The sequence below is a fragment of the Xiphophorus couchianus genome, chromosome 5, assembly GCF_001444195.1.
Source record: "Xiphophorus couchianus chromosome 5, X_couchianus-1.0, whole genome shotgun sequence".
In the NCBI taxonomy this organism is placed as follows: Eukaryota; Metazoa; Chordata; class Actinopteri; order Cyprinodontiformes; family Poeciliidae; genus Xiphophorus; species Xiphophorus couchianus.
In genome coordinates, this window is record NC_040232.1 from 41009066 (window position 1) to 41023590 (window position 14525).

Genomic DNA, 14525 nt, shown 5'->3' on the forward strand with positions numbered 1-14525 from the left:
CTACCCACTGTCCCCCCCCACCTCAGCGCAACTCATGTTGCCTAGCAACCGTGACAGCAAAGCAGAGAGTGGCGAAGAAAAAAACAATGGAGCCAAAGTTTGTTTTTCAGTCATGTATTACTCCTGATTTCTGTAGGAGATTTCTGATTTCTTTTAGAGCAAAGACTGTTCCATAGTAAAGAAGAAATCTGTTAGCTTGATTCTAAAATGTTCAAACATGTGTTGAATATTTCTACCAGGAAAAAATATAAGCAAATTATTCATTTTCAAATATAATACTGTCCAGATCTCAGATAAGCAATTACGGTTAAATGCTCAGGAACAAATGAAATACTTTAGTAAACCAAACATTTTACAACTAGATATTACTTGTCTGAATAATATCGGTGTTTAACTTCCACTAATTGGGGAAAGCTAGCGGGAGTTTTTATAACAATGTATCGGGAGTCAGGCGTTCTCCTCCGGTATACCGAACCTGAAGCGCCTGGCCAGCTGGCAGCTGGCGAGGGGACATGTCCGAAAATGTTGGAGCAATATTGCAATTAGGTTATGTTTTGGTGAACCGAGCAGATATTTGAGACTTACACACTTGCATTCTTGCCTTAAAACGTTGTACAAAATCACGTTGTGTTATTTAAAGTATAATATAGCAAAATAATTTGTCGCTCTTCACTGCCATTGCTACCCTAGCCTGGTTTGGACCCACAATGAATTATGGGATATGGTGAGCCATGAAGGTTACACCGGACTCATCATTCAAATCTGGGGAAAAGAAGGATGCCGTTTTTAGGCCACATGTAAAGGAGTCTTCGAATTCGGACAGGCCTTGTTGCCATGCTATGATGTAATCGGCCTACAAATCTGTCCCTCGAAGGATGCAGACCCTGAATTCGGACACAACTATTGTGCTAGTATCAGTATTGGACCAAGGAAAAGAAGGCAGTTGCAAGCCTTTAAAATTGTGATGCTTTTGATGGGTCAGACTCAAGAAACTGTAACAGTAGGTGCGCAGGAGGGGCCCAATTTCATTTTTTTGTCATGGGGCCCAAGATTCCTGGCGGCGAATCTGCTTGCTGATGATGGTCGTTGTACTGAAATGTAGCTAGTTCCACATCCTCTTAATCAGCAATCCGCAGCAAGTTTTTCTGTCGGGGGTGCGTGTCAGCTGTGCCAGTTGCCATGGTAATGTTTGTACATCTGGCTAATAATTGGCATCGCTGGGTGCAGACCACATACCTGGTAATTTTGGGGTACTCGAGCAGGGATGGGTGATCAACTTATCATAATGGAGATAAGCAATGTCTCCTCTTTGACGAGCTGCTGTTAAGTCCTCCATCAGCTGCGCCCTCCTCTTCCTTACAGCATCTGTGAAGTCCTCGTTAATGTAGATTTTGGATCCCTTAAGTGCCTTGGTGCGCTGCAGAATGGTTGATCTGTCCTTGTACCTCAGGAATTTGACGACGATCGGCTTGGGTCTGTCTCCTCTGGGTTTCCCAGTGCGGTGAGCTCTCGCCATCTCGATCTCATGTTGCAAGTTTAACTTTTCAGACAGAACTGTCTTCACTTTCTCTTACGTCTCAGCCCAAGTCTCGTTTGGCGACTCAGTGATTCCGTCGATATCCAGATTGTTTCTCCTTGATTGTCCCTTCGGGTACTCCATCTTATCGGTGATTGCCAACAGGCTATCACAATCTTTAAATACGTCAGACTGCAGTGAGTTACCATGCTTAACACTTTCTGGTTTGATGTTATTCACATCTTTCTGCATAAATTGCAGGCTGGGTTTAATGTCCTGCCCTTCTTGTGTCAGCTCGTCCAGTCTGGTGTTTGTAGTGTCCATAATGATTTTAACAAAGCCTTTGAAATTGTCCAGTTGTTGCTGAAGCAACTGTGTGTGCATTTCCTTTTGCTGGCTCAGTAACTAACTTGAGTGAGCGATACAAACTCCTTATCCGGTCTCATCTAGGTTTTGGATCCTTTTGGAGGCATTTTTTTACCAAAATATTTCCTCAAAGTGATAATAAAAGTAGAATACTTTTCTCAGCTGAAACGTGATGGCAGGGTTCTTGCTGAGTTAACTCCACTTCCGGTACCATTTCCCTCCAAAACGTACGTGATGATGATAGTTTGGGATATGTAGCAAGAAAGTTGCTGATTTGGCAACAATGGGCTGACTATTGTTAACTGCAAAAAGTGCAGGAGGGCTGGTCTGTCAGTCAAACCTTTCTCTGGAAAGCAATAGAGGACAGTAGCTGATTTTTAGACCTTTGCTGAGGTAGATGAGATTGGTGGATAAGATCAACTTCACATGTATGGATCAGCCATTCACTGATCTCCTAAAATTAAGGAAATTAGGGTTTATTTATCGGTGGACCCAGAGTTGAAAGATTACTGAGGAATAGTATATCTCAGGTCAGTGCTGATGAACTGATTTCAGCCAAGTTTGATCAGGGAAAGATCAGGAAACAAAGGTGCTATTGAAATCAGACACAACATAGTGATTAGGGTTAGGGTGATTAGGGTTAGGGTGATTAGTGATTAGGGTTAGTCTTGATTCTGCACTCCAGTGCAGAATCAAGACTCCTTCCTGGACATTACATACTAGGAATGGACATACATTCCTGGTCATCAGGCTGTGCCTCCTGTTAGTGGCTCTTTCTGCTCTGATGCTAATGACAGTTTGTGCATTTGATGGTGAACTTGTAGTCAAGCTGACAGCGCCACCTATCACTTCATTCATAAATTCAGGAGCACCACAGGGCCCTATACTCTCACCATTCCTTTTGTCTCTGTACACTTCAGACTTCCAGCACAAGTCTGACTTCCGTCATCTACAGAAATACTCAGATGACTCTGCAGTTGTCAGGTTTATCAGAGATGGACAAGAAGTTGAGTACAGAGAGCTGGTGGACCGCTTTGTGTCATGGTGTGGGAACAATCATCTCATCGTAATTTTGAACAAAACAAAGGAGATGATTGTTGATTTCAGGAGGAACAGGGTCAGATCAAATCCTGTTACCATCATGGAAAAAGAAGTGGAAGTGGTTGAGGAATATAAATCCCTCTGTGTTCATCTGGACAACAGACTGGACTGGAGAATCAACAGTGAAACTGTCTGTAAGAAGGGACAGAGCAGACTGGACTTCTTGAGGAAGCCAAGAACCTTTAAGTTTTGCAGCAAGATGCTGCAGATCAACTATAAGTCTGTTGTTGAGAGCGTCATCTCTTCATCCATCAGCATCAGCGCCAGGGACCTGAAAAGGCTCAACAGCCTGATAAAGAAGGCTGGTTCTGCTCTGGGGACGACTGTGGAACCTCTGGAGATGACGATGCAAAGAAGGATTCTTCATAAAATCAAGAAAGTTATGAACAATCTCTTCACGATACTGTTGAGAAAACAGAGTATCTTCAGTCAGAGGCTTCTTTACTCTACTACTACAAGAGATCTTTCCTGCCAACAGCATCACCATCTGCAAGAACCCTTTGAACAATTTGAGGTAATATGAGTTACAACAACATTTAATTTCCCTTTGGTATTAATAAAGTATTTTTTAATTTTGAATTGAATTCCAAATGAATTAAGGTAACGCTATTACTGGAGCAGATAGATTAATTAAAGCCTTCCTGCTTTCACAGATCCAGATTAACTACTGTATTATTTTTGCATTACTGCTCTATGAGTTGTGTTTTAATTGTGCAAAAGTATCAGGTTTTACCTCAGAAGCGCTTACATAAATGAATATTCAATTCTCTGTAATTAGACAGATTATTATACTGGTATTACTCCATGAAAAGCAGAATGACCAGTGATACTATCATATACAACACAAACTGCTGCAGAGGTACATAAGATAAGTGTATAAAATGGCTTTCACATGTACCAATTGGCCAATCATCCAAAATTCTGAAAATTTGGGCAGATTTTCTGCAAACCCATAATTAATGCTGTAGAACGGCGTTTCCCAATTCCGGTCCTCAGGCCTCCCTGCATGTTTTAGGTGTTTCCCTTCTGCTACACACCTGGATTGAATCTATGGGTGATCAACAGGTTTCTGCAGCACTTGATGGTCATGCAATCATTTGAATCAGCTGCTCTGGAATAGAGGCACATCTAAAACATGCAGAGCAGGGGGGCCTGAGGACTAGAATTGGGAAACGCTGCTGTAGAATGTAACTTTTACAAAAATATGCAATCTATATACTGGTGAACCAGCTGTAGCTCAGTAACAAGCAAGTGAGAGAGGGTGAGCATGAGAGTGACTGACAGCATTAAGACCCTCCTCCTGGCTCTGATTGATTGTTTCTGACTGAGTGGTGAATTTCTACAGTTGGTACCAGGAGCAATGTGAAAAGGTAGAGGAGCTCAATTTCTTTACAGATTATCTGTCATATATTGTAGTCTGATGACATAATGGTAAGAATATTAACAGATAAGTAAAAACCATATTTTTTAAATAAAAAATATATACTGCAGCTTTAAAAAAAAAAGGAAGTTTTTTTTCTATGCTAACTGTAACTGAAGGGAGAACAACTGCACCCTGGTGAAAATAGCAGAAATACATTGAAGAGTGGGAGTGAAACATGCGCAAAAATGGAGGAGATTCTCCCTGAACAAACTCACTTTGCTGCCAAACACACAGTTCTCTGTGCTCAGGCTACAGCACACAAATAAGCAGCTAAATACTTTGAATACATACGGTCGCATTTCATGCCCTGGTGTATCAGCCCATACAGGAGGGAACCACAGTGGTCACAGAAGGTGGGGCTGGAATAGGTGTGGACCCGAAACTTGTGTTTACTGCGAGGATCCTGGAGGAACATAAAGAATCAAACTATCAAGATATTTGTACAGCACATTTCAGCAACAAGGCAGTTCAAAGTGCTTAACATCATAAAAATATAAAAATACAAAGTCAAAAAAGATACCACACACTAAACCAGTTAACATTACATTTTGTCAAGTGCCATCAATATACATCAAAATGTTGGTTAGAGTTTCAAATTGACTCTAAACCGTTTATTTAGTCTATATTTAAAGGTACTCTGTGTTTTGGCTGTTTTGCAGTTTTCTGGAAGTCTGTTCATGGTGCATAGAAGTTGATCGCTGCTTCTCCATGTTTGGTTCTGGTTCTGGGAATGCAGAGCAGAACCAGAAGAAGAAGACCTGAGAGGTCTGGAAGGTGATTTATAAACTAACAACAGTTTTTCAAAGTCTATTCTCTGAGCACAGGGAGCCAGTGAAGGACTTTAGAACTGGGTTGATTAAGGGTGCAGAGATTTATTTCCTTAATTTGTACTGATAAAAAAGCCAGTATCAGCCAAATCAGAATCGGCAGGTCAAGCTTTTTAAAGATCAATACCGATCTGTCAGTAGTTTCTGACCGAAAACTGCAATCGGAGCACCTGTAGGAGAGATGTGCTCTTTCTTCCTAGATTTAGGGAGAACTTCAGCAGCAGCTGGAGGATTGATTTTTAGGCAGACCTGTGAGGACACTGTTGCAGTAATCAATGCGACTAAAGATAAAAGCATGAATGAGTCTCTAGATCTTCCTGAGACATAAGTCATTTAGTCCTAAGAAAAAACTGTTTAAAGAAAGGACAATTATTAGCAAATCTATATTAAGTATCAGTTGTTAATTTGTCTTACGGGCTGTACTTAGAGAACTGAGTTAGCAAGCCAGTAAACATTCTCCCTTTCTACCTTGGATGATAGTTCAATTAAGCAGCTTTGTACTTGAATTAGTTTAAATAACAATGCATACTGTACAGTATGTGCAGAGGAAAGCTATAACTTATCACTTTGTGAAGGCAAAATTACTTATTTCCACACTGCCACTGTTCTTAGCTGCCTGTTTTGTAAGAGGAAGTAAAGGTTGTGGGAACTGGCTCCTTTTCAGTAGTTAGTACATAAATAACTGGCAGTTGAAGCTGTCTTGGCTCGTCGTTCTTTCCATGGAAAAACATCCCAGGTATTCCTGGAGGCCAGATCAACGCCTGGAAAAACATCTTTGTAGACAATTTTCTGCAGAATTATGTCTGGTGTCGTGCGCAAATGCAAGACTGCTTAGAAAATGTTACACCCTCTGAAAATTTAATGGCTCAAACAGATATTTATTTTTTTATTTAAGTTAACTGATGTTTCCCAGTGGGCGTTTCCACTGATCAGAGATTGTTAGACAGGTACTTTCGAAGACAGAATTAAAGATTAATAAACATCAGCATGACTGGAACCATACTGTACATGCTCAATAAAAGTACAGCATGAGAGAAGAGTCCTGGATCATTACTCCAAGCAGCCAGGCAGCATATCTCTACTTTATGCACCTTTCCTAGTAGGACTTGGACCCGACAAGAAGCCAAAGTCCACAACACTATTTATGTGTGCAAAAGAATTCCTCCAGCAGCATTTGTGTAACTTAACACTGCATGATGCATAATTGTGAACATAGATAATTTTACCCATTTTCTTTATTCTTTTCTTATTTTTAACCAAAAAGGAAACTGAAAAGTGTGGCAGAAATGATCTTCCATACTTAATAAACCCATTTTTATTTTAGAAAGATATTAACCAGGTTTACACATCCATAGACTGAATCTTTGCCCAACTTCTTGAACAACAGCTCAAACTCAGTCAGATTTGATGCCGACTGTCTGTGAATAGATGTTCAAGTTCAGCGTTTCTCAATCTGAACATTTTTAAATTCTTTGCTGAATGGTTTAGTTGTTTTGCAAATTTTTTGAAGTCTAGATTCTTGAATACAGATAAATTAGAGATGATTTCATATGCAAGTCATATATAAGATGTCACACATGGCACATATTCAAGGGATTTTATACTTTTCCTTTAACAGTACTAAGTCTCCATAAACTCAGAGCTTTTTTTAAACTACACCATACAACACAGTGAAAAACTGAAGCTTTACTACCAGGCCTCTGTGAGTTGTATTCACAAACATAGGAGGTAATTGAGCCAAATGAATAAGTTGCATTGGAGCATCTAAAACAGTGGTGCCCAAATGGGTCCTGGAGGTCCGGCATCCTGCATGTTCTAGTTCTCTCCCTGGTGGTAGTAACAACCTTTTCAGCCATCATTGGATCCAGGTGCGTTAAACCAGGGAGAGAACTAGAACATGCAGCATGCCGGCCATCCAGGACCCACTTTGGACACCCCTGATCTAAAACATGCAGGATCCCAGTCCTGGTGGCCTGGACATGGACACCTGTGTTTTAAAACAGCTGATTCTCCCACCTGAGCTGTGGATCTCTCCAGTTCCTCCAAAGTTACTAACATTTTATACTAGAGATTATTTTAAGGGTATCAGAGCAAACAAGGCTGAATAGAAACATATTTCATACTTTCCACTGTGTGTTTGTGTGTTTTTTTAATGGAAACCCTGAAAGTCATAGTTACTTTACAACTATGCATCACTTTGGAATATTGCAATATCACACAAAATTCAAATGAACGACTAAATAGTTTATGGTTGTAGCAGAACAAAATATGGAAAAGTTTAAGGAGGATTAATACTTTTCTAATATACCGTATATCTAGGAGCAAAGAACAGTTTCTGTTAGATCATCTTTCTGAGTGGAATTACAGGGCAAAGAAAACAAACTTTTTGCTGAGCTGTGTGTCTGTAAACATTCTTTACTTACGTCAGACGCAGGTCCCTTGTCGGCCCCTGGACAGGAAAAAGTGACAAACTCATGACAGCGCTTATGGACCACAAAACAGCACACTACAGAGGAAGAGAGAGAAAAAAAGAAAATATTAACTCTGGTTTCATCAGAGTCCAAAACATGGCAACAAAACCATATTTCAGAGCTTCACATTAGATAAAAAATTCTCTTTATGTCTTTTATCTATACCCTTTTTGTTTCCGTGGAACATACTTCAAATGGAGTCATATCAGGCTTGGAATCATAATTACACCCAGTGACATTAAAGCTGAGACAAGAAACTTCCCCACATTAGTAGCTTCAAACAGATGAAAGCTCTGAATCTGCTGTGTTTCCTGCTCAGTCAATGAGGTGAGTGACTGAAATAAACAGTGTTCACACTGTTAACACTGCTCTGTCAAATATTTTGTTGAACCAAACAGATTTTCCAACAAGTACTGCAGTGCTCAAAACTTCAAAGTTAAGTCCAGATGAGAAGCACTTAAAGGTTCATTGTCAGTTTAAGTGTGAAAACAACAGCAGCAGGGACCCAGTGTGATCAAGAGTTTCAGTCAAATGTTTCGTTAGAATGTGTTTAATGATGATCAAAGATTCAATGAGATGCAAACTGACAGGAGGTCAAGCAAACATACATTTCTGAACATTTATGCTTGGCACCGAATCAGATGTTTTTAAAGGTTGTTGATGATGATATTTCTTTTTCAACATTGGATGTAGAAATTGTGACTTTTTTACTCAAAAGGAATGAACAATGTCCAAGCTAGCTTTACTGTTGTGCCTTTACTGAAAGGAAAGAAATAACTATCTTAGTGAACTTATCTGGTTCAATCCTACATTTGACATCCACCATCCTGGATGTGGACAATATAGTCATATTACTGTAGAAAAAACAAACTCCCTAAAGCAATCCATGTGTTTTTCAAAAATATATGGACATATGGATGTTTAAAATCAATTTTAATAATACCTTGGACATTTTACGGGACAAGAGCAAACAAAAAAAATAAAATAAAGAAAACTAGATAAAAATAAAATCAAAAATAAAATCATTGAAAGAATAAATTTGGACACCTTCACATTTATTCCAATTAGAAATGGCTAAAATCACACAGGGCCGTCACATCCGCATTTTGAAGGAGGCCAAATGTGGATATTTAGATCGATATGCTCCTGATTGTTACAGTGGAACTGAACTTCACACTGGCAACCTAAATCCTTCAGAAAAAAGACTGTAGTTTAGCAACGTTTCATAGCAGTGCTCCATGGGATTTAAAGAGGTTGCAAAAGAGCTTGAAGTCTGTCAATCCTGTTAATGAAGAACATCAAAGAAAACAGAAAATAACAGACAACATGCCCAAATTTGACTAAATTCACTCTGAAAGCAGAACACCAGATGCTAACAGTAGTCTATAAAAACTCAGAAATGATCTACAAAAATCTGTTGCTACTGTTAATGTGATACCTCTGGACTAGTTTCATAGAATGTCCAAGCAGAAAACTTGCTTTCTAAGAAAAACGTGAAGGCCAACTTAAAGTTTCCCAGAGAGAAGACAGAGAAAGACCCGTTCTTTTCTGGAATAATGTTCTTTGGATAAAAGAGTAACACTAAAGTATTTGGACACCAGAAGAGAAGACATGTTTGGCATCAACCAAATAGAGCCTTCCATACCAAGTATAAAGCATGGCGGTGGGGGTGTGGTGGTTTGGGGATCATATTCTCAGAACTGGTTGAGGACTAGGAAGTGGAAATTCCTGGCCTCTAATTTATTGAGGGGCTATTTGTCAAAATTAGTGAATTAGTGCATATATTAGGGCAGAGCCTTCAATCGCTGAAGTCCCAGTCACAGGGCCAGTGGCATGGGCGGGCATTCCCCGCCCAGAGAGTCAGCAGGGCCTCCCCTGGACTGGAAGTTGTTTTTTTCCAACCTCAGAGTGGCCAAATTTCTATTATTTCTATATCTAAGTTTAATTTAGTAGAAGCTCCCGTACTGTGTCCTCTGCCCCTTCCACTTTTTTCATCTGTTACAACCGCTTAATCCATTGTTAACATATTATAACATGTTTTTCCGAGCCGCCTTTAAACACAACATGAGCGCCGCTTTGGCACTTCATAATGTGCGGCAGTGAGGGAGACCTGCTGCTATGTAGAGACAGGTGTGTGTTAGAATCATGGCAAAAAACTTTGCACAATTTTTTCCACAAGCCAACCGATTGTGTTGAGTAATGTTGTTTGATGCAGATAATGTTAGCTACATGATGACTAGCTAATGCCAATACATGACCTTAAGCTTGTTAACAAGAATAGGCTGCTAATATTATTATCGATGCTCAAAAGTAGATTACACTGTTTACTTTTACTTGAGCTACTTTTTGGGGAAAAAGACACTTATACGAGTAGTTTTACTGCACTGTGCTTTTTTACTTTTACTGGAATAATACTGTATTATTGCTGCCTTTACTTGAGTATATTGATTTTGCATTTAAATAAATAAACTTCACCGTTTGGAAACATTAGATTCTTAGATTTCTGCAACATATCAGTTGATGTTTATGCAAATTTGAGCGTAATTTCTCAACATTTTATACATGTCTTAATATTTATTGTGTATTAACCTGGTTATTTTAAGTAAAAGATTGCATAAAGGTTTGTTTATGTATTCATATTCAAATAAAAGCTTGTTTACTTTCCCCTCCAAAAATAAGTCAATGCCTCCCCAGCTAAACTCCCCTGGAGCCGCGGCTGCTCATGTGATTCTCTATAGCAAATGTACAATAAAAAAAAGCATTTTCATTCTTAGTACGCTGTGACTAAGTGATTTCCAGTCATTTTTGTGAGATTTTCCATCTTCAATCAGTGTATTTACTGTTTTGAACATCAAAGCCAGCTAACTTTAAATAGCCAACTAAGCATTAGAAACACATATATAAGTTTCTTCCATTCTGGGTCAGATGTAGATTAACTAAAGCCCAACAAACAAAGTTGAGACTATAACCAATCGAGAATCAACAGAGTGGATCAGTGACAGCCCGTCGTCTCTAGAGCTGCATCAGCGCGGTTCGCCTCACATAACAAGTGAAATCCAACAGAACAACATTGCACCCTGCTGATTTAAACCACTTCCACCTTACAGTGACTTGGAACCGCAGAAAATGGAATTAAGACATGACTGCTTCACTTTTTTCAGTCGAGCACCATTAAAATACTTCCATCTTGAAACAAAGACCAGTTCCTAAAAATACTCAGGGTTACCTTGCTCAGCTTTATTCTTAATTATTCACCTTCTCATTAAGGTTTAACGAGGTACCGTGGCAACCGCAGACACTTTCCACACAATTCATGGAGTTAACCAACAGAGGGTTTGTGTTTATGTTTGTGCTTATTAGTGTAGGTGAGCAAAAGGGTCACATTAGCTGAATTCAACTCAGACTGATTCCACATTCTAGGAACCAACTAGGGGTGAATTTGACTAACAGGCTGGCTGGACTGTACTTACAGGAAAATGCAAATTATCGTTAAGGTTGGACAGAATAGCAACTAAAAGAAGGGGCAAAAGACAGAAAAAGAAAAAAACATGAAGTTACGCCAAGAAAAGGAAAAGATGAATGCCTGAGACTGATAACAGAGACCGTCAGTGATCACTATCAGTTATCTAAATCAACACATTTTTTAAATATTCTTAATATTTGGAAACAGTAACAAGGATATAAAAAAATCTCTTTGGGTTGATGGGTCTAATTCATATCATGGCAAACCCCAGCTGATGCAATGAGTAGCTTTTCATTTCTTAAACTGTGTGAAAAGAAACATGCTGGAGTCATGGAAAGGATGTTAGTCTGTTTGCTCAAGAATGTTGATACAGTAATACACGCAAAAAGAGCCCATACCAAGTATTGTCTGCATATACTGTGCATGAAAATAAGCTTCAATGGGCTAACATTTATGAATTAAAACCTTTTTTATTGCCCTTATTTAATCAAAAAAAATAAGTCCAATACACAAATCTGCCCAGATTTTTGGAGATTGGTGAGCAACCGATACAGTATATGTGAAGCCCCATCTTATCCACTGATCTTACCTACCTCTGGAAAGGTCTGAAAATTGGCCACTGTCCTCTTTTGCTGTGCTGTGACAGAGGTTTGACTGACAGAGCGACCCACTAGGTCACGTCTGCATGGCCCTAGTTAGTAACTGTCTACCCACTGTTTTTAAAGATTAGTGATCCATCAGAAAATTGCAATCGGTGTATTATTATGTTATGTTCCAAGATTCTGAAAAACGGAATTTTGGGTTGTCATCAACATTTAGTGTATAAAGCAAGATTAGCAGGAATAAATGTTTGACATACTGTATATCACTCCATAATGAAACCGAATAAGTTCTTCTTTATTGAACATACTCCAATTTATTTTTTGAGTTTGTTTGTTCCTGTGTTTGCACATTTTACTACCATCTCTGCAGTGCTATGCCATCTGCCTGCTTGGGGACTATGACTAAAACCGGGGTTAGGTGCATTTTCCAATCGCAATCCAAAAAACCTGAACTTGGAAAAAGTCCAGGGGCCTCGTGCATAAAAGAGTTTTCACACTCGGAAACATTTACATGCGCACCTTTCCTTTAGAAATCCTAATTTGCGGGAAATAGAGCAGCTGCTGGTTCGCACTGTCGCCGCCCATAAATACATCTTAATGTAAATTAGTATATATACCCGGACGTCTGCCACCATGTGAAGCAGTAACCATGGCAACGTCCGTGCTTGTAGCAGAATAAGTATTTATAATAATAATAACTACATATTTTATTTAAAAGTTGCTTTCAGGACACGTAAGGTCACCTCACAAAAATAAAAATAATACATTTTAAATTAAAAAAACAAATAAAGAGATCCTGTTTGAACAGCACAGCGTTCAACCGAGATTTAAAGACAGACAGCGTGTCAGAGAGTCCTTTGAATGGGAATGTGGACGTTTATTCTAAATAGAGGAATCATGTGCATAAGTTTTACAATTACAGAATAGAGATGCTTTATGCCTTTACAGACATAAAGGCATAAAGCGGGCGCAGATAAAGTGAATGCGAGCGCTTTGTGAAGCCGCCCGAATTCACAAAGCGGGCGGCTCCACTGGACGATGACTGCAGTTGCACCGGTACCAAACGGCTCCGACTTTAAGTTCTGCTCAGAGCTACGGGATGATAAGTCTGGATTAATCTAAACGCTAATAAACCATCATCAACATTTCCCAGCAGATCAATATGATCTCTGATCAATGGCTCCCTCTGAATCCTTCCATTGGCGATGTTCTCCATCAGAGCCAAAGCGCTCCACAGTTAGCGGCTCACCTTGATGCAGCTACTGATATACGTGTGATTGTCTACACACCTTGACCACCTTCAATAATCAAACCTGTTTGGAGTTAATCTGCTGAACCAAACTTGTTTTCTTTTTAGTGACAATGAAATTACCCCATAGATGCATTTCATGCGCTTCAGCGCACAGACCAATGCGTTACATCTTTATGAGACAAAAACTGAGGAAAGTACTATTTACATTCGAGGGAAGTTTTCACATCCTTTTATCTTTTTTTATTATTTTGTGTGCATGTCAGGTTATTGTCTGAGGATAAATGCGGTTCAGTTTCATATTTACGTTTAAACAATCAAATATTAAAATCATGAAAAAACATTGGGTTTGATGCTTCTTGGTCTAAATAACTGAACGGAGTAAGATTTCAGTGTATTTAGGTGAGTTTTGGTGGTTTGTAGTTTGTTATTGGCCACAGAAAAAGTTTGCGTGGCTGCTGCACATTTTCACGCCATGGAAAAGTGTGCATATATACTGCTCAAAAAAATAAAGGGAACACTTTAAGTGTGAAACACCTGTTTAAGTGTTCCCTTTATTTTTTTGAGCAGTGTATTTACGCAAACTTTGACGCAAAGTTCATTTTTATACATGCTGACTTTGTGAGTAAAATATGGCACCGCATATATTTTGTATGTACACACGCTTTAGACATGAGGCCCCTGGACTTTCAGCTCAGAGGATCACTGCACTTGCTGAACTCAGATGAATTGTGGATTTAAAACACATTTGGGAGAGTGTAAGCATTACATTATGCTCTTTATCTGATGTGTAACATTAAAAAGGAGGGTTAAGAAATGCAGAATTTCCAATGAGGGTCCTCAAAGTGGAAGGGCTGTGTGTGTGTGTGTGGGGGGGGGTGCATGTGTTTGTGTGTAAAGGGATGTGGGCACAGCTGGGTTTGAGGCAACATGAAGGGGTGGAGACTCACTCGTGTGTCTGCATCATATCAGAAAGAATTGGAGCAGCACAAAACAGTGGAAACTGTTCCATTTTAAAACCTTTTGGTTAGAAATCTGCTCTGTCACACACACACACGCCCCCCTGCACTTGTACATGAACACACATGCACATAACTGAAATAAATGTTAATTGAAAGACAGGCCTAGTAGAGGGTCTTTGCTCTGTTTCTTAGCAACCAGGCTGAGCCCTACAGTAATCTGACTGATGGCACTGACAGCCAATCAGAGCAAAACTCCCAAAATAAAGATGAACGTTGAGCCTCTAGGATAACAGCAGGCCAACAGTTTCACATCAACAGGATGACAGCCAGGAAATTCCTCCATCTTGGATGAGAACCAGGATACATGACACAGTGTTCAGGCCTTGACATGCCTGAACACATTAAAATGAAACCCTGTTCAACTCTTCTTTGGAATTACAAGACAATACAACAGAAAGATGGAAAGTTCTGGTGTGAAATCAGAAATCACAATTTGATTCAGAGCAACTTCCACCTTTTTCTTAATGGTGAACAACCAAAGAAAA

General features: G+C 39.4%; 1 protein-coding gene across 2 annotated transcripts in view; it reads right to left on the reverse strand.

The window, feature by feature from the left end:
- Positions 1–14525, reverse strand: part of LOC114145501 (protein kinase C beta type-like) — an 80849-nt gene that overhangs the window by 32202 nt on the left and 34122 nt on the right. For both annotated transcript variants that reach the window (XM_028019124.1, XM_028019123.1), the window contains exons 3-4: positions 7657–7739; positions 4698–4809 (exon numbers count right to left, since the gene is read on the reverse strand). In XM_028019124.1, the coding sequence (XP_027874925.1) occupies positions 4698–4809; positions 7657–7739 (195 nt within the window). The remainder of the gene's footprint in view (positions 1–4697; positions 4810–7656; positions 7740–14525) is intronic.